This window comes from Polyergus mexicanus, unplaced genomic scaffold, assembly GCF_030449975.1.
Source record: "Polyergus mexicanus isolate NDT 795.1 unplaced genomic scaffold, iyPolMexi1.0 SCAF_6, whole genome shotgun sequence".
Classification (NCBI taxonomy): Eukaryota; Metazoa; Arthropoda; class Insecta; order Hymenoptera; family Formicidae; genus Polyergus; species Polyergus mexicanus.
Genome location: NW_027223326.1, coordinates 10127122 through 10150587, shown reverse-complemented (window position 1 = coordinate 10150587; position 23466 = coordinate 10127122). Strand labels below are relative to the sequence as shown.

Genomic DNA, 23466 nt, shown 5'->3' with positions numbered 1-23466 from the left:
TAATAAATGTTATTATTACAATTTTTATATATATATATATATATATATATCCATATATATTACAGTAAAATATGTAATATATATATATATATCAATTTTATTTTTGTATAAAGTTGCGATTGCTAACTTTAAAAAACACTAATGCTCAGACAAGTATTTACATCGAAGTATAAAAATAATACCTTGATCAAGCATTTTCATTTCTATTAAATGCACTATTCAGTCCATCAATGGCAATTGACGTTGCTAGCTGACAACAATGAACATTGTTCATATAGAATTATATTTCTCTTTAATAGTTCGCGCTTTTCCTTTTTTTTTTATATTTTTAACATGTATTTTTAATACATTGGCAGTTGGATAATTTGCAGATTTGTCTCACGATGAGTTCCATTACGGATCCACGAAAGAGATCATAATGTAACGCGTGCCCGCGGTCACTCGCAGTCCCTCGTGATAGTGTGTCAATCTTCCGGGATGCATCAGCATCCAGCCCGGCTTCGTATCGGTGACGGAACAATTGTATCGGATAAACTTGCATCCACCGCCCTCATAGTCCACACCCGCCTGATTCAGGGCAATGTTGATGGTATAGGTCGAAGAATCGTGATGTGGCCGCAAGAATGGCTGCTCGTCCGGGCGATATCTTACGACGAAATTCATAAGCGACCGCGGTGGCTGTTGACATTAAATTAATATTGCAAACGGTTTGAACTAAACTGATCTACAGTAATAAAAATAAAATTTTATCGACATAATTTTACATATGATGTGAAAATGTATTCCAATTTCATCCGTTACGAAGCGGTATAACCAGACTACAAGAGCAGATCGTGTATAACCCGAAAGCTGTGCGTATACCCAAATGCATTGCGAAATCTGTGTGCATGTTAGAGATCACTTCCGTATACCAGGATTTCAGAATCTTACGTAATCCTCGTATCCTGTAAAGACATGCTGTTGCAAGGGACTGATGTAATCTTTGAGAAATTTCAACCAGGCGTCCTCGAGGCCGACTTGGTTCATGTGAATATCACGAGTCGGTACCGCTTCGTATCCGGACTCCAGTCGAGAATCCTAAAAAAAGATCCGGCATACACAAATGAATCTTACATCATGATAGTAGCCGATGAAGACGAGCTCCTGCAACGGTCTAACATATTCTTTCAAAAAGTACAACCACTGTTGTTCGTATTGAATTTGATTCATATGAATATCACGGGTCGGTACGCTTTCGTAACCACTCGTCAAGCGTGGGTCCTGCCGAAAATTTTAATGTACAATACAAAGATTTCTATCACATTATTGAACTATGAATTAATAAATGACTAAAAGAATTGACTTACGTGATTAGTCCCATCAGACCATTGTCCGTAAGTCTCGACGATCCCAATAAGTTCATTGGTGAATCTGACAGTAGAGATGGGGAACCAATAAACATCGGGACACGGCTGTAAACAATAAAATTGTATAAGCAGTTAAACAAATAACAAAAGTAGCATTATTTCGGAGAAATAACTTTAACGAAACCATTTTACCTGTATTGGTTTTTTATCGGGATTAAAGTTCTCGCTGTAATTCGGATGAATATATCTTCTCTCCCAATCCAGCTTGTTGTCCATGATTTGGTACATATCCGGGTAGGTAAGCTGAATGTCATAGGTAGTAGGATTGACGAGGTGGCCGAACTCGAGTCTGTTGTTGAGGTACATGAACAGGCCCCTTTGTCGGTTTCCCTGGGCGAAGGCCAATTCCGTATCCAAATCGACATCCTCGTAGGACGGTCGAGTCGCCTTGTTCGCTATAATGGTTGCGTTGATCAAGTAACAGCTACTGACGAACGGCACGTTCCACAGTCCCCTGAAACAGATGTGTCAATGTGATTCGACGAACCGCGCGAGTCGAGAGACGACGGAAACGAGAGCGCGTGCAACAAGCGGCACAAGCAGACGTATTTGTCCGCCTGTGGCGAATGTCGTGTTGTTTTGCGGAGGTCATCGCTTAAGTGTTTTGTAAGGTGATCGTGGTAATTTTATAGTAACCGCGATTGGCCGATGAACATACTTGGCAATGGGTTATGCATAATTATCCAATTGAGATTCATAACACTTATCACACCAACGTGTGACTGCGTGTATCCGTCGTGCGTCGTGTGGTCCATTCGTATTTTAGGCGGTAGGGTCTAGCGGATCCGATCTCCATAATACCTTCTGTGTGTCAGGGATTAGCCAAGTCCTTCAAATCCTCCGGTAAGAGCACAACAGATGTACGTTGCATAAATTGCGTGAAACACGCGCACGGTTCCATTATAAAGTACCTTCATTATTATTGTCCGCGGAATGCAGCTCATTCATTTCATCATCAAATTTCTCACGCGCTCTCGCCAATAGATATAATATAATATATTAAAATAAAGTGATGGATTATGCTCCGTGTATATAATAGCGATAAACGAGTTCAAAAGGTATATAAAGTGTCCGCGTGAAAGAGTTCGTCTGCATCGTTGGTCATCCCGGTCGTCAAGAATCTCTCTCTCTCTGGTTGTAGAACAAATGACGAGATGCCGGCTGCTCTATCTGTTCCTATTAACGGCCCTAATGATGAGCACAGAAGCGCAGAAGGGCGGCGGAGGTAGAGGAGGGAGGGGTCGCAACAGAGGAAGAATATGGGGCTCACGGATGCCCATCCTGATACCTAATCGAAATCCCGCCAGCGCGCATTATTACGAGAACAAAGATGTGAGTTGAGACATGCTAGATATAATAGTTTGGAAGACTGTAATTAGAAGACTGTATTAGTTCAGTGATGAATCATCTGATAACGGGTTTTTCGCAGGGTGCTAAAATCGTGAAAGCATCGCACTTTGAACTGGATTACATGCTGGGCAGAAAGATCACGTTCTTCTGTATGGCCACCGGTTTCCCTAGGCCGGAAATTACTTGGTTGAAGGATGGGATTGAGATGTACCATCACAAATTTTTCCAGGTAGGTCTCAATCCGCCGTTAAAGGGGAGATATTCGCCGTCCTAAAAGGAATCCACAATTAAGAGAATATTTATCACGAACGACCACGAGAAAATCGAGGGAATCGTTTAAATCGCCAGGTGCACGAGTGGCCCGTCGGCAACGACACGATAAAGTCGAAAATGGAGATCGATCCTGCGACGCAGAAGGACGCGGGATACTATGAATGTCAGGCGGATAATCAATATGCCGTCGATCGTCGGGGCTTCAGAACGGACTACGTCATGATCTCGTATTAAACGCCTTCTCCGATCGTAGCTCCGCGACTGCATAGTGTAATAGAATAAATAATATTTTTTCAACAATAGCTAATAGATATTTGTTATACTGCGAAAATATTTATTATTTGATAGATTTTTACCTGATGAAAAGTAGATACATTATTAGTTACTGATCGAAACATCGCGAAAAACGGGAAATCTATTGAGATCATTGTTAGATGATCTAAAAAAACTGGTCGAAAAAATTCATATATAATTATAAATATAATTGATAAAATAGACTCAAGCACTTTCTTCGCCTCTTCCTCTACGCGGCGATCTGTTCTACAACATATATATCAACATCAGATATAAAATTTATATAGCAAATATATAATGCATCGTAAAATATTTTGCATGACAAAATATAGCTTTCCTTTTTCTTTAACGCCAGCAAAACAGAATCATTTAGTTTGTCAATGAGATATGCAAAGAGATGCGGGAGGTTCCCCTTCCCAATTCTTATTCGTTAAAACATGATTGAGTATTATAAAGGGTAGCGTGAGGAACATATCGAAAATGGTTCATCACTGCAAATTTAACAAGGTAATTGTGTCGTGCCGCGACACAAAAAGTGGTATGGAAAGGCATATTTCGCTGCATTGCCATTGGCGAACGTAACGATTTATAGCAAACATGAAATAAACAATTAGTACGGGTATTACAAATGCGTTGTGAGCATGCTTATTTTTTTCCGTAGTTTCTTCCATTTTTCTTCAATTTTGATTTCTCGATATTTGCGATATAATTTATTCTCGTGAATTTTAATTTCAATCAAACCGTGTCTTTTGCGTTAGACAATTAATGTAAAAACGCAAAAAATGTCGCAAAATCACCGAACCGAAAATATGAATCATCCGGAAGGAATGGATATCGTTAAATTAATGGATAAGCGGTCTGTAGATTTGATAGAAATTGATGGTGATCATGTGGACCAAAGGAATAACCACCGTACGTATAGCGCATAGACAGTTTATCTGCATATAAGTCTGTAATAGATACGAGAGGACACTAGGGGAGTAATGAGTAGGTAGGTGACTGTCAGTCGCATCGGAGTTCCGTGTGATCGACGAACGTTGCTACATACGGTGAGTATCCTCAGCGCATTCGCTCTGATATAAATACGTTTCAATTGAGCAGGATTTCCAACATCCATTTTATACGCTATATAAATCTATAATAATAATATTTAATTTTTTGATTTGTGAAATTGTAATGTTAATTTCAATCGCTCCTTTGATCTGAAAATCGATTAAATGATTTCGAATCTACAATTTCAAAAACTGTATAGAAAATATTATGGATTAATGTTCGATTCCGCTTTTATTAGATTTATCATGTCACGTTCTATGCTGTTACTGATCCTGTTGGGTATATTATTGCTCAATTGCCAAGAGACGCTTGGTCGAAGAGGCCGAGCAAGAGGTAGAAGCAAGTCTCGTGTGCAGATTGGATTGCCTATTACCGGAAAATACCGTGATCCGGAAAGTGATCAATATTACAACCATCACGATGTACGTAAAAAAGAAGAGTGCCTAAGAGGAGCCGTTTAATTTTTTTTCGCATTTCTCTATTTCGTATTTTTCTAATGCCAGATTAAAGTTGTTGTTGGTATATTAATCATTTTAGGGAGCCAAGATAGTTCTGGCATCACACTTCGATCTAGAATATGTCTTGGGACACAAAATAGCTTTTCTTTGTCTCGCTAAAGGTAATCCGCGTCCGCAAATCACGTGGTTCAAGGATGGTGCCGAGATTTACACGCATCATTATTTACATGTCAGTATAAGTTCACAATATAAAAAATATTCATCTCTTGTTTGCGCTTAAAGAGATTTCTTTCATTAAAAAAATCTTCAAACGTAAACAAGCTGACACGCATTTATAATTGATAATAAATTGTGATATTCTATCGCTGAAATTATATCTCATTTCGTTGCAGATACACGAGTGGCAAGTTGGAACTGACAAAGTGAAATCGAAACTCGAGATCGATCCCGCTACTCAAATGGACGCCGGGGTTTACGAGTGCACGGCAGACAATATGTACAGCATCGATCGAAGGTCTTTCAAGACTGACTTCTCCATCGCTTTTGATTAGTGCGAGAAATTCGAAATAAACTCATAAACTAGGTAAAACATGTAAATCCCAGGTAACGTTTAAAATTTATGTAATAGACACATTAGGAAGCGGTAGATCTTAAGAAAACGGCTTAGAACGATATGTATTTTTATTGTAACTTATATGGAGAGATGAAAAAAAACTAAAATGTCCTGATAAAAAATAAAAAAAATATAAAATCTTTTGAATCCCAATCGCGAGAAAAGCGGGCTTAAAAAATCGCGAAATGTCTTATCTAGAATAATAAACTGTTTTCTTCTAAAGCAGAATCAATGAGTAATGGGCATACAATCATAGTCGATTAAAACAAAATATGTAAAAAAAAAAATAATATTTGTGAATTCACTATACCTGCGTACGTTCTTTATTATCTCCATGTAATCGAAGCTCCGCGCGTAAAATCCGTCATTCGTTACAGCGCCCCAAAAGTTGCTCCATAATGTATATGGTCGAATAAGTAAGGGTGCGACGATCCCTCTTTGCTGCTCCACTAATAACTTCAACGTGTGCTCATTGTCCAAATGTGCGACCGCGTCAACTGACAAATATCCGGAACACTCCTTCAACAAGCAATGCTCTCTGCGAAATAGATTGCTTTTTAATCTTTCTATAAATGATGTTCCCTTTAATATTAAATCGCAATTTTTAACATTTAACTCTTTAGATAATAGATAAGAGATAAATATTGCAAATCATTTCGCTTACACTTACAGCGCTAATTTTCTCGCGTCAATTTCGCTGATTTTGTCTTTCGGCAATATAGATATTTGTTTCGCGCTCAGATATTCCTGGCTAAGTCTCTCGAAGAAGTCAGAGACCACGCTTTGGTGATAAGGCACATTGTTGTGAACGAGCAGATGCAATCTCGACTTTGGATAGGCTTGACGATAAATAGTTTGAAAGAATTCTTCCAAGAATGGCGTAGGTTGTTCGATGAATATAGCTATTAAAATAATCGGATATGTTTCTGTCGAGTTTTTGTTGAGTTCGATGGTTCGGTCCCAGCAGGCCAAACACCCCTCTTTCGGTGTCCAAGCATGAGCCAGATAATTGCCCAAGGAATTTAAAACCAGCTTGTTAGGCCCGTTGCCGTGGAGTATTAAGGGCACCGTGTTGTAAACAATGTTTTGAAGATAAGCCTCCTCTCCTTTGAACCTGAGCTCCACATCGGCTGTAAAAATCGCCCGACAGTAGTAATAATTAAATTATAACTAATATCGTGCGATGCTGCCCTTATATCGAATTCACGTTAGCCCTTACCTACCGCACCGTTGAGATTCTGGAATATCTCGGATTTGTGATCCAGCTTGATCTTATGTCGCATCCTAAGCGCGTCCTGTAGGTAGATGGTCGTATAAAACAACTGATCATCGTCCTCATCTTTGATCAACGCCTTGTCCAGGATCTCGTACACATCAGACACGTATCCGATAAAACCTCCGGAGTTCAGGTACCGTTTACCCCGAGATACGGACGGATAGTGAATCGCCAAGGATCTATCCGGCCAGCAATATGCTTCCGCGGAGAATAAGATTCGAGCATCAATATCCAGGAATCGCTCGACGATGGCAGACAAACCGCCAAGAAATATTACATCGTAACTGAAAGTATAGGAAATGTATAGGAAATATATACATATGTTCTGTATGCATTAGAAAATGTTTTTTTTCCGCAACATTAGAATATATTAACTATATCACCTATCGGTGAATAAGACGATTTTTTTCTCATCGTTCCGATAATCCTCCAAGGCTTTTTTGAGAAGATTAATTTTATATCCACCGCCGGGATAATTCATGTTGGTACCGCCTCTCCATGGCTCGCCTAGCCCGAGAATCTTCAAGTTGTCGCGAAGACCATAGACTTCGACCGATCTTAGGTATCTTTGGAAGCCATCCGTCTCGTTGGATGCAACGGTAAGTACCAGGACATCTGAAATATAATAATTAGCTAAATTAGTGTGATGAAAAAAAGAAATAATGGTTGTAAATTTTATACAACACAGAATTCACATATTTCTAATTGTCATATTTTTACAAAGTTATCCTTCTTTAAAAGGAAGAGACTCGTCGAAAAATAAATAAACAATTTTCAGAGAAAAAAACTCGAGATCTAATTGACGATGCTGAAAAGCAGATCATCCTTATTCAACATCGGGCACAAAGTTATAAATCGATTCCGTCATTGTTAGTCAGCCGATGAACTCGTTAGCATCGCGCATCGAGCTCATCGTGATGTCATGTCGAGAAGTAGCGCCCACGAGGACCACAGCACGTATACCGGCTGCATTTCCACTCCGCTTGTATTACTGAGCCATCAATACACTCTTACGCAAGCTACTCTCGGGATATTTTTAGAACTGGCGATTTCGAACGTCCGTGGAAATTCGAGGAAAGATGCCTTTAAGGGCTTTCTTATGGAAAGCGATTGAAGGACGATTACAAATATTATACATTTTGTTGAATAATTTATGAGAAAATTGTACAATATAAAATCTCGCGGAAATATATGTATATGCTATATGTCATTAATGTGACAAGAGATATATTAATCTCGCAGTTATATAAAGTAGTGATCTGCGTTAATCTCCGAATTATAAAAAAACAAACGATTGAGTCAAGAAATTTCGAATCTCGTCTCTACTCGTGCGATGAGCAACAACGGAAATGAAATGATAAGGACCACGAACTCGCTCCGGTTACATGCCGACTAAAAGAATACGGAATCGTATTAAATTAGTCGACGTTCCATAAACGAAACGATTATATCACGCTGCATATTCGTTACGAATAGGTTCTCGTCGCTTGAGAACTTAATGATAAATTAGACGAGAAAAATCTTCGAAAGATTCGATTAATCAGTTGTACGAAACCATTGCAAAGATTTCTCGTTCACTTAAAATATTGATAACCTTTGCTTTATAGAAATTAAAGACAATCTATAATATGTTTCAGTATTATTATTATTATTATTAGATATTAGTACTTTTAGTTCAATTTGATAACAGAACAATGAGGGTAACGAGATGTGCGAAATGTGCCTTATGGACATTAATAAGTAAATTGTTTCAAACACGCATCTCGCCTCGCGGAGGAAAAAAAGCCGAAGTTTGTCGCCAACCGAATCGGGGTCGACGAACGTCGACTTTCGTTATTTTTTTTTCGCTTTGATCTCAAGAAAAGTAAATAATTATATATTATTAACTCTCTACCGTAAATTGCTATTTGTGGCCGCATCTCTCAGCATAATCTCGATTATGGCTGAAATAGGATTTTTCCTAAAGCGAGAATTTTCTCATCGGGAATCAATCGCGTGGATATCGAAAATATATCTGGATATTGGTTGTAGAAGAATAAAGGAAATAAGAGAGAGAAAGCTCATGAGAGTATTCTTCGATATTAAATATTCCGATTTCTTTTTCATCATAAATAATTGTAATTCGATAAAAAAAGATTCTGACACTATAAACCTTCAAATTATGCATCTCATTTTCCTTTTTAATATATTCTATATTTAAAAGTTATATTTTTATATATTCATAAATATAACTTCTCATCAATGTCAAACAATTAAACAACGGATGTCTTTCTTATAATATATTTTATTCCAATATTCTCCTCTCTCATCTCCAATATCTCTTATATGTATGTACATCTCATTTTTTGAGCGGAAAAAAATGTAAGATGCCACTGGGAAGAAAAAAAATTACACGAATCGTCTAAATTTTGTAGCAATATCCAAATAAAGATATCGAGAAAGAAATTTTCGTTCTGCATCCTTGTCAGATGTCTTGTGAACATTTTCTACATTATTGCGGCTGTATGAAAAAAAAAAAGAAAAAAGAATGAGGCTGATGTTTCTCTCTCTGTATCGATCTTCTTGTTCGCCGAAAGGGCGATCGTGACATACCGTTAGCATCAACTGCTGGTGCCTCGCTGACCACATGGTACGTCAGGAAGACGCAGCACCACGCGAGACAGCATCCGATCGTTGTTCCCTTGTCGCCGAACATCTCTCCCTCTCTCTCTTTCTTTTTCTTTCACTGATTAACCCGGGAGCCCGTTGAGCCACACCGAATTTCAATGACGCGCGTCCGCGTCCATCGCTTAGCACTGACTGCACATCACGACTATCGCAAATCGCAAGCGCGAAAACTGACAGAAACCATCGGGCAGAGGCGTAATTGGAAATTACGGTACCCGTAGCACGTTCTTTTCAGACGGGAAGATCTGAATTGTATGTAATGGCACTTCTATGTGCATGGAATCTCGTAAAAAATCTAGAAATTGGGCAGTTTACGCAATTTATGGTTAATTCGTCATCTTTTGACACGATCTCTAATGGAGTGAACGAAATCTCTGACGAAAATCACGGGAATCACGAAGAAGTCGCTACTTATGCTCGAACCGCCATAGCGGCCACCAATCATCGACTTCCTTTTACACTTACACAGTCGATAAAATAGAAGTCACTGATCAAAATTGTTATTGCGAAAAAATTAAATATGTATAATAAAAAAAATTATAAGCAATTTAATACGTAAATATAAAAAAGTTAAATATTAAAATATAAGAAGGTGAAATTTTAATGTATAAGAAAATATTAATTGTCTATATTTACTTAATTAATAAAATAAAAGAATATTTATGTTTATATTACATATAAAATAGAATTCTCTAAAAATTTAGCATATCATTTTGAAAGGATGAAATTTTGACTACAATTAATGAAGCAGATGCTAGAGATAAGATACCTGTCGTATCAAAATTTGACGTGCAAAATTTCTTCGTAGGTCTGTATCGTTCGATGACGAATAAATCATTATCTAAAGTATTATCCTGGCACTGGAGATCATTCGAATGCATGTAAATGTCATAATTTAACTCGCACGCTCCTTCATTTCTCGCCGCAAGATGATTTCCTTGATACAGCAGCAGAACAATGGACAGCATCAATCTTCTCGAGACACTCGGTATTTTCATGTTATCTAAATTGTTATCACATGCGTCGCAAATTATACTATATCGTAATTCTTTTCACGCACTGAGAACTCTGGAATTGTTATTTTATTGTGCCATCTCAATAACTGCTCGATTTGTATATATTCTCACGTTTCTTCAATATTTGTATTGAATATTGATATATCTACAATAATAAATTTATATTGTTTCTCGGATATATTACGATTCAGAAATATCGCATGCGCTTTCCGCCATCGATTGCCGTTTGACAAATCGTATGGATCAGTATCAAAGATTCGGGCATTTATAGGAGAAAGCGAGAAACTCGAAAGCGAGACGATCGACGGTTTTTGTGGTCGAAAAAAACAATTAATCGTCGCTCGATCGTGTCGACGATTTTATTCGCGAGATTTCTTCTTCGCGGACAAACATGTCATCATCGGCCCATGACGTTTTGTAATGAAACGTAAACAAAACATTCCAATCCAATCTAATCTAGAAACAATACACAATTTACATTTTAAAATTAAAAATAACTGTTTCTAATCAATTCTCCTTCTTCCTTCCTTTTGATAAAAGTACTAGTGTCTATCTTTTATGCAATTTTCTTGTATCTGTTTCATTCTATATTTTGAGAAAAAATGTCTGTACTTTTGAAAAATAAAATAAAATATATACATATATGTTTTCTTCGAAAAGTGTCACTATGTATGTAGGTAATTAAATTATGCGAACGAGTCGAGCTAATGCCCAACAAATCGAATTAACCGACGACTTAATACAATTACTGGGGCAGCAGGGTAGACGATCTTGAGGCTTCCTCTGTATGTTGTTGAAAATCGTTACACAGTTTTCGTATGTCAATCGTAAATGACGTTTAGTTTCCTTTTTGCTTCTGGGCGCGCTGGTGAAAACCGTATCGCACACATAAAAAAGTAAAAATGGGCAAAGAAGACGCAGAAACTATAGCCCTAAGGAAAGAGCTGGAGAATCTCATTGACAAGTGCCAGGTTTAAATGTTTTATAATGTTATATCGCGATTATAATATTTTTAGTATATATGAAAAAGTTCATTTCCGGTACAAATTTGTCTTTATTCTTACTCCTATGTTTTATTCGCTTCATCAGGAAGAACAAAAGAAGCAGCAGGATACGACTTTGGAACAAGCGTGCAGCGGAGTGGCAGATGCTTCGAAAGTTAAATTGTCGACTAAGAAGTTGCTGAAAGGACATATCAATAAAGTTAACTCGGTGCATTACAGCGGCGATAATCGGTTAGTTCTAGTCAGTAAAGCGTGCTTCACACGATCTGTAATTCGTCATACATTTTAATATATTATGATATTTTACTTTTTCAAATGTTTTTTTGCATATTACACAAGACATAAAATTATAAATAGAATTTTCAATTCGATTTCCAATTTTATCGTCAATTACATAACTCATCTAAAAAACAGATTTAACGATTCCTCAATCACGAACTATAAACGCTCTTACTTTTTTTTACACTTTTGCTTTAATAGCGATATACTAATAAAGCTCTCGGAGATTTTATTGAATTTCGAAAATTTTTTATCGTTAATATTGTACTGAAAGAATCATTGATGATCTAAATTTACGCTTTCGCACGCGCGTAGACATTGCGTGACTGGTTCATTGGATGGAAAGTTGATCATCTGGGATTCATGGACTGGTAACAAGGTGCAGGTCATCCCATTGCGTTCAGCCTGGGTGATGTCAGTGGCTTTCGCGCAGTCCGGAAATTTTGTCGCGTGCGGCGGTATGGACAACATGTGCACCGTCTATGACGTGAACAATCGCGACGCCACGGGATCCGCCAAGATCATAAGGGAGCTGCTGGGTTACGAGGGATTCCTGTCGTCCTGCAGATTCCTCGATGATAAGAACCTCATCACGGGATCCGGCGACATGAAAATGTATTTGATTAAGCAATGTTGAGGATAGGCAATATTTTTTTACGAATAAATGGTGAATATCTTGTGCATATCTCTAGTTGCATATGGGATCTTGAGGCCAACAAAAAAACGACAGATTTCGAAGCGCATGCGGGCGATGTAGTGAGCATTAGCTTGTCTCCCGACGGCAACACTTACGTTACCGGCTCGGTCGACAAAACTTGCAAATTGTGGGATTTACGGGAGGAGAAAGCCAAACAGACATTCTTCGGTCATGATGCTGACGTAAACTCCGTTTGTGTAAGTGCTTTCAAAATTCGCGTATTAAAGATATTTCAATAAATTATATGTTGCGAATTTATTAAATTCGTTTTCTATATATATATTCTTGATCAATTGTCGTTTTGTTTATGCAGTATCATCCTTCCGGGCAAGGTTTCGTAACAGCGTCCGAGGACAAGACGGCGAGACTGTGGGACTTCAGATCCGATCAGCAGTTGGCCACCTTCAAGCCGCCAAACTCGAATCCCGGATTTACGTCGTGCGGCTTGTCTTTAAGCGGCAGATTCATATTTTGCGGCAGTGACGATAATTCCATTCACATATGGGATACGTTGAAGAACCAACACAATGGTAAGTCTATCGATTCGTGTCTCGTACTGAAGAATTGTATTTTTATAATGCAAAATAATTATGTCAATAAAATATATCCAAGATCTATAGATTGATTTCGTTGCGTCTTGTATCAATTATATTTTTGGGCATGATTTTAAAAATTCTTCTCTTTGTTAACTTTAAAAATGCTTGTTCTCATTTCAAGGTGTTTTATCGGGCCACGAGAACAGAGTGACGTCGCTCAGTGTTGCTGGCAACGGGATGGCAATAGCCAGTTGCTCCTGGGATCAGAACGTTCGAATTTGGGTGTGAACATAGCATGTGATTTATGTGATTATACGTAAAACTGATCGATGAGAAGACACCGGACGGAATATATTACCAAAAATATATTGATGTTAAAAGTCGATCGATTCTTCTTGCACGAAACCTGCACAGCGATCCTAGTTCAATTAAGCTCTTATCGATATAAGCTGCTTTTTTCATTAACGTTTTCATTTTACAATTATGTCATAAATCATATCTTGATTTATGTTAAACTGCGTTCGCAACTTATATCCATTGTTAAGCTAAGTGTTACAAAATATATAAATTTCTTCGAGATATTGATTTCGGATCCATTTTACACGTTGGAAAAATAAATCTCCATTTCATGAATAATTATATTAATATTATCTTTCTTATCAGCAGTGTAGCTTACGAACTATAAATGTGCATGAGTGATGTTTGATAAATTTTAAAATGAATTTTCTTGCCATCCTTAAAAATGGTAATCTAATTAATTCGTAAGCCACACGTTTGGTTGTGGCAATGCGGGTTGCATTTGCATTATTTATTTCTATAACATAGACATATTACACGATTCGTTTTTTCTATCGATGTTGTAGAGTGCGTTAAAAAAATCGTATCGCGCATGTTTTGAGATTTACTTACTAATGCAATATAATAGGGATTTGGTATATCGATTAGGCATGAAGCGATCGATGAACATCAAAAATACTTGTGTTCTCTTCGGCGAATCTGGTCGCTGCCGTAGTGAAATATACTTCATTTATGCTATTTGTTCTTGTGAGCATCAACCTAGGTTAGCGACAAATATATGGGACGCGTGTGTTAAAACGTTTAAAACTTATAAAGATGCTTTATAGTACGTCATAAAATTGCCATAGCTATTCAGCAAATTCATGGATAATCTTTTCCTAGTCCAAGCTCGAGAGTCGAATTCTATATGTATATTCTATATATTCTATATATAAATAAACGGATGTAAACTCTATTACACAATTATCTATACTGTACACAATAAACGTAGCAACGTTAAAGGAGATGCCCTAAAACTTCAATTAATCTCTACTATGGGCGCGTTCCATTTAACGACCGCATCGGTCACGGTATCGTTTTATCCTTGTTGTTCACCGAAAGTTAAACAAAGACAGATGATGCTTGCGAGCGTTGCGGTCGTTAAGTGGAACGCGTCCTATGTGAATCATGATGACACAATTCTTAAATAGCTGTATGCGCACGAGGAGAACTTACGCGGTGTCTAACATAAATATACGATGCGATTTCGACGGAATTAAAACATCGATCACAAGACTGTCTCTCAACATGATCGGCACATCGTACGTATGTATGTACAATAACTCACGGTCCGTTGCTCGATGCAGATCGATGTGATGACACTTAAGTCCATGAAAACACTTTCAAAATAGAGACGTATTAAAATCCGTCCAGATGAACAAGCAGAGCGACGATTACTGTGGCTCCGGCTTCTTTAGTAGCCCACTTGCTGGACTCGCAGTGCAGATCGGTGCTGTCTTTGTCAGCGGGACTGATCGTATACGAGCCTGGTCTTACCAGCAATTGGAACGCTGTCGACACGTTCAGTTTTTTATTCGATTGCATATCGATATACCTATATACAAAAAGTTGACAAGATTAAATTACATTTTAAATTTACGATATAAAAGAGCGTACGTCTCTTTATACAAAACAAGCTACTCACGGATACTTTCTAGTAAATTCCTCGGACGCAGCGTACTTGATGCTGGGCGAGAACGATACCTGCAAGTTCTGATCCTCGCTTTTTGTACCCGCTGTCAAGTTGCTCACGTCTAATTGCTCTTTGGTCATAAGCTCTCCTTTATCTAAGATCAATCTATACATGCGCCTTATATAAGTTAATGTGATAAACAATATATCAAAAAGAGATAAAAAAATCTCGCTCTGAGATTATTCGTATTACCTTATCGCATCTAGTCGTATACCGTAGAACGCAACATGCCACTTGTCTGTCGTGCTCTGTGGGATCTGATTGGCGTTAATGCTTTGCTTCAACGGGAACCTGGTCCACCCGACCGGTATCGCAAACTCTGCAGGTGGATCGCCCTTTTTGCAGATCGCGTTATCACCGTCCACCTTGTAGCACACACTACAATAGCAGAGTATCTCGTCGGTAGAGAAGAATTCGTCTGGCAAAACGAGCGATTTTTTCAGTTGCATGCACGCCTTTAGATATTCGCACTTCCTCGACGACACGACGATAGTAGACCCGAGTGGAGTGGACGGTAACGATGACGGCATCAAAGTCGTGTCCCGCGTTTGGTTGATCATTACATTCTGGCTCGGAAGTATGTTCCCGTTGAATATTGAGTTATCGCGAATCGATCCGATATTATCCCGACTCGCGTAGGATCGTGATTCGTGGAAGCCGGAACAAATGTTGTTGGGAAGATCCGATAGATTGTTCTGCTGTGCACTGCTATTGACGACTTGACTATTAGACGCTATGCTTTCGTTAATCGCATTGTTGGCATTTGTCGCCGTGATCGCCGCGTTCAGGCTGGTCATGTTACTGGCGCTCGCGACCATGCCTTTCTGTATATTAATGTTAGTCGCGTTGTTTATCTCAACATTTGTACACTCATTTCTAATACTTAAAACATTCACAAGTGCGCGATTCCCCGCCGAGTCGAGATTAGATTCGCTCGAGTTGTTTTCGGGCTGATTGTTCAACGGCATTTGTCCGGCATTATCCAGGTACGCTCTATTTTTGGTGCTTCGCGCATCGTTATTCAATTCCAAACACGAGTCCGAATTGTTTCTGTCGATACTCGACGCCGCTTTGTTCGTTATGCTATTGTTTGCCAGATTCGCACTGTCAAAGGACGAATACTCGGCTTCGAGATTGCCATCTCTGGTGCTCGAACTGCATTGACTTGGTACACTCGGTGACGTCGAGGACGGCGAGAGATCAGAAGAAGTAGTTGCCATCGCATTCTCCTTCTCGTGACACTCTAGATCTGCTTTCTCGCGCGAATTCTCTACGTCTTCTGTTTCCACGCTTGTACACTCAATAGGAGCCACGAGCACATTGTCGATGGCGATGTTTGTATAAGTGGACTCTTCATTGACGCCTGCGATGGACACCTGCTCGCACTGACCGTACAGATCGATCACGGCGAAGATATACGGCGGCAGATCGGTCGCAGCCACACCTTGATCAACACCGTTAATGAACAAATGCAATCGGTTGTCTTCGTCGATCAATAAACCTACGATTGAGTTACACTGAAGATTTTCCAAGCCGGCGCCGTACTTTGTTTTCACCCTCATGCCATTGTGAAATATCCAATCGCTGCAGATGATCCATGAGTGTCTCTTAAAACCGAGCGCCGTCAATGGGAAACTTGTCTGCTTTTCCGGCGTTATGCAGGAAACACCGCACAGGATATTCGATACCCAACGTTCATTTAGCTTATCTATTTTCACTTGGAATGGCTTGCCCTTTATTAATGGTCGACTGGACATCACTACACCCTGATTATAACTGGCTACTCGCCTGGCGATCGTCTTTGTTTCCAGTTGAATATTTCTACCATGGTTCTCGTGGAACTCATAGTTTCCATCCCCGTCGGCAGTGGTTACGTTCACGATGGCGGGTTGCGTTGGCGTAAGCGTCGCCTCGTTTATTAATTTTCCTTCGGATACGTCGATGGATGTATCCATTCCCGCGTCATTCCTCATCGGCATCGGATCCAGCAGAAGTTCCAACGAATCCTGCAGCCTTAGACTGGCGTTGGGAGATATCACGGGATTTTGCTGCTTGCTACTAGTGATGTTCACGGCCACAGTGCTGCCAAAGAGTTCGATCACCGCATACACCATCTCTGGTATGTCAGATGCCGCTACGCCCATATCTTCGCCATTCATGTAGAACTTGAGGTTGCCCTCGGGTGTGCGTTTCACGCCGATCTTGTCGCTTACCCGTAACCAATCCAGACTCGTACAGTAATTCGAGGTGAGCGCGAAACCCATATGCCTCACTTCGTTCCCCGTTAGGTACCAAGCATCACTAGGTATGGACGTCATACAAGGCACAAGATTCATTGATGTCAACCAGTTCCCTGTGTCGTTACTCAAGACACCTAACCTCAGACAACCGCTCCACTCACGCGCTACTTCTTGAATCGCGATTTCGAATAGCTCATTATTTTCCAGAGGCGCGTCACTCAAAAGCACAGCGTTATTGTATTCCCTGCATCTAGTTGCTACCGTTCTATCACTATTCAGTTGTATATTCAGTCCAACCGATTCGTGAAACTTGTGCAGAATCTCCGTTTGCGCCTGAGGTTGGATCACCGAAGTTGGCTGTTGACTAATACTGTTTTCCGACGGTAAATACTGCTGTGTTAGTGGATCCCTGCGCTCAGGTAACACAATTGTCACCTGAAATAAAACACGTGGAATTAATTGCGCTAAAAAACATACGATTTTTGTCATTATTGAGTGAGCGTCATTCGTTATACCTGTGCGCATTGTCCATATAAATCGATTACTGGATAAACGTTTGGTGGTAAACCCGTACAAGCAGAACCCTGATCTACTCCATCCAAAAAATAATGCAAGGAAGAATCCGAACATCGCATCATTCCGATCCGATTGCCCTCCATTAATTTATCTAAATCGCAAGAATAATTATTGCGCAATGTAACTCCGTCGCGCATTACTGTCGATCCTGAGAGCATCCACGTATCATGATCGATATCCGTCATCGTAGATGGGAATTCCAATTCATCGGGTTTTATCACAGTAACACCTGTAATTTTGTGTAAACGAGAGATTATATGGACAACTTTTATTATATTTGACAGATATATAATTGGGATAGCAATTACCTGCTTCTATAGCACCAGACCATCTAGCAACCATTTTATCTATCGTCACTTCAAACATTTCACCGTCGCGTAGCGCGCGATTCGCAATTACAATAGCTTCATTGAATTCACCCAGAGCTCGCGGTCTGGACGCTGTCAAACCGTTGTTCGTGATTCTCGCATTTTTACCATGTACATGATGAAACCTTAGATCGCTGTCAACAGAATATGAAGATTATAATATAGATTTATTGATATTATATCGTTGAACGTATATATATATATATACAGGGTCAAAATTTTTGTATTAGAATTTTTGATTCTATTTTATCTCTAAAATATGCTAATAAAGTATTATACGGAAGTTGTAAGACACCTTATATATATATATATACGTTCAACAATATAATATCAATAAATCTATAAATTTGTCGAACTTTGTCAGATAATCGGACCTGTACAACGTTGTATTGCTAAAACTGGAATTATTTGTAGTCGGACTGTAAAAGTCTACGTTATCAACTATGGTAGCTTGGGCGGCCTGCCCGTAGAGGTCAATTACCCCGTAGACTCTTTCGGGTACATTCATTGCGGCTACACCCTGATCCGCGCCGTTCACGTAAAAATGCAGGGTCGAGTTATCTTTTCTCATCACGCCCACACGATCACCGATCTGCAGACGATCCAGATTCTGACCGTATTGATCTATCATCGTGGTACCATTGTGCATCACGCCGTTACCTGTCATCATCCATGTGCCGGATCTGCAAGCGATATGAGCCACCTTCGAGCAACAACATAAGCGGGTAAACAACTTACCGCGCCCTTCGTAGTTCTTCATGGTTTGTAAGATGGCTTAAAACCGATGCGCGCGGCCTTACTTACCTGACATTTGTCATGGTAAAGGGAAACTCCAATTCCGTCGGGGAATGCGTGGTAACTCCTATCTCGATAGAACCGGCCCATTTCGTGACGATTTTGTCTAATCTGACTTCGAACAGCTCATTGGGCTTCAATGGTCTCGAAGTTAATACTACTCCATTATTGAAATCATCTATGGCACTGTGCAAATAAGATTAATTATATCCGTTGTTAAGAAGAGATTATAGATGACAGATCTTGAAAAATATTTATTAGATGAATAATAAATATATCTTTTCACTTACTTAGGTCTATGTGCTGTACGTCCGTTGTTGATTACATCGGCATGTGTTCCACAACATGGATGAAACATTAATCTATCAGGTAATTCCTCTTCTCCAACTTCTGCAAAACTCATTATATTAGAAATATCAACACTTTCCATTTATATAAAAAATGGATTTTCGCAAATTATTACCTTCACTTTCCAGACCCTGTAGTTGCAATGTGTTTCTCCTTGTAACTAGATTTTGTTCTTCTCTTTCGTCGCGATCGACGATGGTTACTTTTACAGTCATTCCATAAAGATCTATGACACCCCACACACCTGTTGGTATTTTAGCAGCGATACCTTGATCCAAACCATTTATTAAATAGTGAAGATCTCCATTACTCTGCCTAATCATTCCCACACGGTCCCCTTCCTGAAAAATGATGCACAATAAATTTGATGCAAAAGAGAAACAGTAAAACAATAGGTCCAGCATTATAAATCTAGTCTTATTTTACCCTCAATTCGTCCAAGTTAAACTCTCCGTATTCCCGTTGTGTGCCTTTACCATTTGTTAAAATACCACAGCCGGACATCATTGTTGTGCCAGAACGCATATTGGTCATTGTTGCTGGAAATTCTAGCGCTGTAGGACTATGAGTCGTAACACCAACTTCTATACTTCCTGACCATTTGTAAACTAATCTATCTATTCGTATCTACAAGTAATAGTTTCGCAATTTATGTAGTAAATAAGAAATAGTAAATTATTTTGACATAAAATAATAATTACAAGAAATATCATTTAATTATGCTATTTACTCAAGTGCTCTTATGTAATTTTACATATTTCTGGATGCTTACTTCGAATAATTCATTATCCCGTAGTGGCCTATGTGTCATTACAACACCATTGTTGAACTCATCGAGCGGTCTCCGCCTCTCAGCAGTTCTGGCATTGTTGGACAGCTTCACCAACGTTCCGACTCTTTCGTGAAACTTCAATCTATCTTCTCTTATTGCGGCAGGGGTGGGATTTTTCGGTAAATTAACATTTACATTGACATTTAAATTAACATTTAAGTTAGCGACTAGATTTGTTGTCGAGGAACTGGAGGTTTCCCCCATAACATAATCATTATTAATCTCTTCGTCTTTCGGCATGTTACACAAAGTGGCAAGTCTGGGATGAGCTACACTGACTTGTACACAATCACCATACATGTCTACAACGGCAAAAATACGCTCCGGTATATTGCTGACAGCAACGCCTTGCGAAACACCATTGATGTAGAATAGTAGTTCATGCTATAATTGCAAATAGAAAATTATCATTAATTGTTATTTGGAGTGTGAATAAATCATAGATCATAATGAATTACAAATTACATTGGATGTCCGCATTACTCCCAAAGTATTTCCCTCCTCTAGATCATTAAGATCCGTTCCATACATATCGACAATTCGATCTCCATCGTGAACTATACCACAGCCAGTCATAATCCAAGATCCATGGCGAAGATTTATGGCACAGGATGGTATTTCCAATGTCTCTGGATTGCATTCTGTCACTCCAATCTCTATACTGCCACTCCATGATATCATCTGTATAATTTTTAAAATGTATATATAACAGTTTTCGCAAGATTATAATAAACAGATAATAAACAAATACATAAAACGCAATTACATCGGAATTTTAAGAGAATACATATTTATCGATCTGTGTGCTATCATATCTCTCGAAGAAATCCAATTAGACATTTCAAACGGGCGAGCACTCGATGAGGAAAATAATATAAAAAATGTTTCTGTCTATCGACAAACACAACACATCGCACGTGCACAAGACATCCTATACTCCACAATTATTTCGCGTTGAGATTGCCGTAGAAGATGGTGCACTTGGTTGCGTTACAAAGCTGTACACATGGGCGCGAGAGTTTCTCGGAAAAAATATTTGCGTGTGTGTGTGTGTGTATGTGTGTGTACGGAGCGCGCGCGTGTACATACCTTCTTGTCGATGGTGACTTCGAAGAGCTCGTCATCCTGGAGCGGCTCAGCGCTAAATACCAGACCGTAATTGTACTCGGAGAAATTGCGCGTGGCGGTGCAATTATTATTGCTGAGGGTGACACGATGGCCGCATCGCCGGTGAAACATGTCGAACCCAGTTTCACTCACACCGTGTCGCGTCGCGCCGTCCTGTCGCCCACGGACCCCGCAATCGCTCGACGAACGTACCAGCGCGCCGCTGCGTCGCGACGCATCGCTGCCCTTCTCGCCCTCCGCACGCCGGCGCACGCTCGTCCACACTCGACTCGGTGGTTTCTGCAGTCGATCTAAATCCAATCTAAATACAAATGAGAAAATTGCATACGCATGAATGAGATACGGAGTTGGGATATTTGAGCGGAAAAATAAAAAATGCGAGAAATAGGGGAAGAAAATATATACACGTATATATGATCGCGGGGAGAATGGATTTTTCAGCAGAGCAAATTTCATTCCTCGTCGTTGCGTTACGCTTCCCGTATCTGAAATAAAATGATAATGTTGTTTTATCTGATCTTTAAATCCCAGAGCTTTCTTACCATTTATTTTTTTTCTCTTTTCTTTTTCAGCTTCGAACTGAATAAATTATTTGATGCAAAATAATATTATATTAATTAGAATGATAAAATTGATTAGTCGCAAAAGATTCGCGCGCATATGCAGCTAAACCAATTAATTAATTAATTAAGTAATCTTATTTATTTATTCCTTTCATTTCTTTGATATGTAGGTTTTTTGTTATTTTATATTTTTCCTACGATATGTAACACAGAGTAAGATAGTAAGCAAGGACAAGACAAAATAATACCGGAAATGTTAAAAATTTATAGTTACTATAAGTTATATGTACTTGATGAGATAGGTTAAGCCTGAACTAGGCAGGAACTATAGAGTTAAGTAAATATGTGATAATTCCTAATCGCATTGTAAAGTATGAAATAAATATATATATAGTAAAGTTGGATGCAATTGAATTTTTTTCCATTGTCAGAGAGAAGCCTGAGAGGGGTCATGCCGCCGTTTTTCATAAGATATTTTTTTTAAATGGTACAGTAGCGTCAACTAGATTCATTTTAGAGCCGGTGAAACTACATTGGCCAGATCCACTTTTGATGCCATGGTAAAACGACCGGTTGATGCATATCCGTGCTAAACAACATTACATGGATCAAAATTGCGGAGAAATATTATGGATTTATTAATGTTTTATTAGCTGATGCATGATAATTTTTTTACTCGTGTAAATTGCGTCGGTAAATTTAATGTCGCGTGCCTATATATTATGTGTTCTAATTTTTACAAAAATTTTGATTGTCCATATTTTTAATTATAAAAAATATTGATAAAAAGAGTATAATATATTTTTATATTGTTGTAACGATATAATGAAAAAATTTGTATAAAACAATAAAAGAAAGAAAGAGTATATATTACTCTATTCTTGAAAGCTTTTGTTAATTTATGTTAAAGATATTTAAAGGCGTAAATTAAATTTCGAAAATTCTATACCTAAAATTTCACGAAAAAGAAAGAAGAAAATAAAAGAATTTAAAATTGAGCAAATTGCACAAAGCAAATGAACGTTCTTTTCTTTCTCTCTTTCTCTCTTTATATATCTATCTATCTATATCTGTATCTATATCTATATCTATCTATGTCTATATCTATATCTATATCTATATTTATATCTATATCTATATCTATCTATCTATCTATTATGTATCTATTTATCTCATATATATATATACACATATTATAATTTTTAATACTTAATAAAAATTTCTCGAAAATATAAAAGAAGTCGAATATTATGTTTGATACGAGTCTAATTAATATTTATCACATGTCGTTTGCACTTTGTTTTTAAACCGTCACGATGAATTTACATGATAGGACCTTTATTATCACATTGAATATCTCTATTTACAATCTAATATAAAATATGTTTATGATAGTCTTATTGTGCTGAAAAGTCGATAGATGATAAGAATGTAACGTCGAGAAAAGAATGCGAGAAAGTATACATATACTTTTTGACTCATTATCAGATAGTTTAATATGCGCAATCTTCAAAAACACAAGCAATTATTTGATGTCCTTGAAAAGAGAACATCCTTTAGAAATTAAGAAAAATTGCAAGTTTTAAATTAGACTAGTTAAACTTTTTAAATATTAAGCTTATGCATTTGTGCACTTGTCAAACTTCGTTATCATTCATCATTTTT

General features: G+C 38.3%; 5 protein-coding genes across 9 annotated transcripts; 3 read left to right on the top strand and 2 right to left on the bottom strand.

The window, feature by feature from the left end:
- Window positions 1–119: 119 nt before the first annotated feature.
- On the bottom strand, window positions 120–10410 carry Plod (procollagen lysyl hydroxylase). 3 transcript variants are annotated; one of them, XM_070297854.1, is made up of 10 exons: window positions 10160–10202; window positions 9316–9685; window positions 7107–7338; window positions 6667–7007; window positions 6118–6577; window positions 5758–5985; window positions 1539–1860; window positions 1347–1451; window positions 1114–1260; window positions 120–678 (listed from the first exon to the last, which is right to left on the bottom strand). In XM_070297854.1, exons 2-10 carry the CDS (start codon window positions 9416–9418, stop codon window positions 394–396), a joined length of 2223 nt encoding a protein of 740 aa, XP_070153955.1. In that variant the 5' UTR covers window positions 9419–9685; window positions 10160–10202; the 3' UTR covers window positions 120–393. The 3 variants fall into 3 exon arrangements, with proteins under 3 accessions (XP_070153955.1, XP_070153956.1, XP_070153954.1); XM_070297855.1 differs by lacking the exons at window positions 1114–1260; window positions 9316–9685 and adding an exon at window positions 931–1077 and having other exon boundaries at window positions 10160–10410; XM_070297853.1 differs by lacking the exon at window positions 9316–9685 and having other exon boundaries at window positions 10160–10405.
- Window positions 2126–3482, top strand: LOC138934277 (immunoglobulin domain-containing protein oig-4). Of its 2 annotated transcripts, XM_070297857.1 has the most exons (4): window positions 2126–2249; window positions 2548–2738; window positions 2836–2985; window positions 3105–3478. In XM_070297857.1, exons 2-4 carry the CDS (start codon window positions 2553–2555, stop codon window positions 3261–3263), a joined length of 495 nt encoding a protein of 164 aa, XP_070153958.1. In that variant the 5' UTR covers window positions 2126–2249; window positions 2548–2552; the 3' UTR covers window positions 3264–3478. The 2 variants fall into 2 exon arrangements, with proteins under 2 accessions (XP_070153958.1, XP_070153959.1); XM_070297858.1 differs by lacking the exon at window positions 2126–2249 and having other exon boundaries at window positions 2514–2738; window positions 3105–3482.
- On the top strand, window positions 4277–5676 carry LOC138934278 (immunoglobulin domain-containing protein oig-4). The gene is made up of 4 exons (XM_070297859.1): window positions 4277–4372; window positions 4615–4798; window positions 4914–5063; window positions 5227–5676. Exons 2-4 carry the CDS (start codon window positions 4622–4624, stop codon window positions 5383–5385), a joined length of 486 nt encoding a protein of 161 aa, XP_070153960.1. The 5' UTR covers window positions 4277–4372; window positions 4615–4621; the 3' UTR covers window positions 5386–5676.
- Window positions 10411–11231: 821 nt separating the features above from the next.
- Window positions 11232–14205, top strand: Gbeta76c (guanine nucleotide-binding protein subunit beta-2). Its single transcript, XM_070297856.1, has 6 exons — window positions 11232–11377; window positions 11496–11641; window positions 12005–12304; window positions 12382–12583; window positions 12700–12916; window positions 13104–14205. The coding sequence occupies exons 1-6, from the start codon at window positions 11309–11311 to the stop codon at window positions 13208–13210; spliced, it is 1041 nt and encodes a 346-aa protein (XP_070153957.1). The 5' UTR covers window positions 11232–11308; the 3' UTR covers window positions 13211–14205.
- On the bottom strand, window positions 11376–21837 carry Neurl4 (neuralized E3 ubiquitin protein ligase 4). 2 transcript variants are annotated; one of them, XM_070297850.1, is made up of 15 exons: window positions 21781–21837; window positions 21644–21723; window positions 21200–21539; window positions 20576–20791; window positions 20051–20494; window positions 19705–19905; window positions 19394–19619; window positions 19221–19320; window positions 18940–19116; window positions 18510–18818; window positions 18076–18269; window positions 17707–17996; window positions 15144–17626; window positions 14904–15056; window positions 11376–14813 (listed from the first exon to the last, which is right to left on the bottom strand). In XM_070297850.1, the coding sequence occupies exons 3-15, from the start codon at window positions 21347–21349 to the stop codon at window positions 14618–14620; spliced, it is 5139 nt and encodes a 1712-aa protein (XP_070153951.1). In that variant the 5' UTR covers window positions 21350–21539; window positions 21644–21723; window positions 21781–21837; the 3' UTR covers window positions 11376–14617. The 2 variants fall into 2 exon arrangements, with proteins under 2 accessions (XP_070153951.1, XP_070153952.1); XM_070297851.1 differs by lacking the exons at window positions 21200–21539; window positions 21644–21723; window positions 21781–21837 and adding an exon at window positions 20877–20895.
- Window positions 21838–23466: the final 1629 nt, after the last annotated feature.

Coding starts and splice junctions, on each gene's coding strand:
- LOC138934277 (XM_070297858.1), top strand. CDS start 2,553: ATGACGAGATGCCGGCTGCTCTATCTGTTCCTATTAACGGCCCTAATG. Junction 2,739..2,835: donor ATTATTACGAGAACAAAGAT/GTGAGTTGAGAC, acceptor GGTTTTTCGCAG/GGTGCTAAAATCGTGAAAGC. Junction 2,986..3,104: donor ACCATCACAAATTTTTCCAG/GTAGGTCTCAAT, acceptor TTAAATCGCCAG/GTGCACGAGTGGCCCGTCGG.
- Plod (XM_070297855.1), bottom strand. CDS start 10,388: ATGAAAATACCGAGTGTCTCGAGAAGATTGATGCTGTCCATTGTTCTG. Junction 6,578..6,666: donor GAATCTCAACGGTGCGGTAG/GTAAGGGCTAAC, acceptor CGATTTTTACAG/CCGATGTGGAGCTCAGGTTC. Junction 1,078..1,346: donor GGTCTGATGGGACTAATCAC/GTAAGTCAATTC, acceptor ATCTTTTTTTAG/GATTCTCGACTGGAGTCCGG.
- Neurl4 (XM_070297850.1), bottom strand. CDS start 21,349: ATGTTTCACCGGCGATGCGGCCATCGTGTCACCCTCAGCAATAATAAT. Junction 19,321..19,393: donor ACAGGGTCTGGAAAGTGAAG/GTAATAATTTGC, acceptor TGAGTTTTGCAG/AAGTTGGAGAAGAGGAATTA. Junction 15,057..15,143: donor ATACGACTAGATGCGATAAG/GTAATACGAATA, acceptor GCGCATGTATAG/ATTGATCTTAGATAAAGGAG.
- Gbeta76c (XM_070297856.1), top strand. CDS start 11,309: ATGGGCAAAGAAGACGCAGAAACTATAGCCCTAAGGAAAGAGCTGGAG. Junction 12,584..12,699: donor CTGACGTAAACTCCGTTTGT/GTAAGTGCTTTC, acceptor TTGTTTATGCAG/TATCATCCTTCCGGGCAAGG. Junction 12,917..13,103: donor GTTGAAGAACCAACACAATG/GTAAGTCTATCG, acceptor TCTCATTTCAAG/GTGTTTTATCGGGCCACGAG.
- LOC138934278 (XM_070297859.1), top strand. CDS start 4,622: ATGTCACGTTCTATGCTGTTACTGATCCTGTTGGGTATATTATTGCTC. Junction 4,799..4,913: donor AATATTACAACCATCACGAT/GTACGTAAAAAA, acceptor TAATCATTTTAG/GGAGCCAAGATAGTTCTGGC. Junction 5,064..5,226: donor ACACGCATCATTATTTACAT/GTCAGTATAAGT, acceptor ATTTCGTTGCAG/ATACACGAGTGGCAAGTTGG.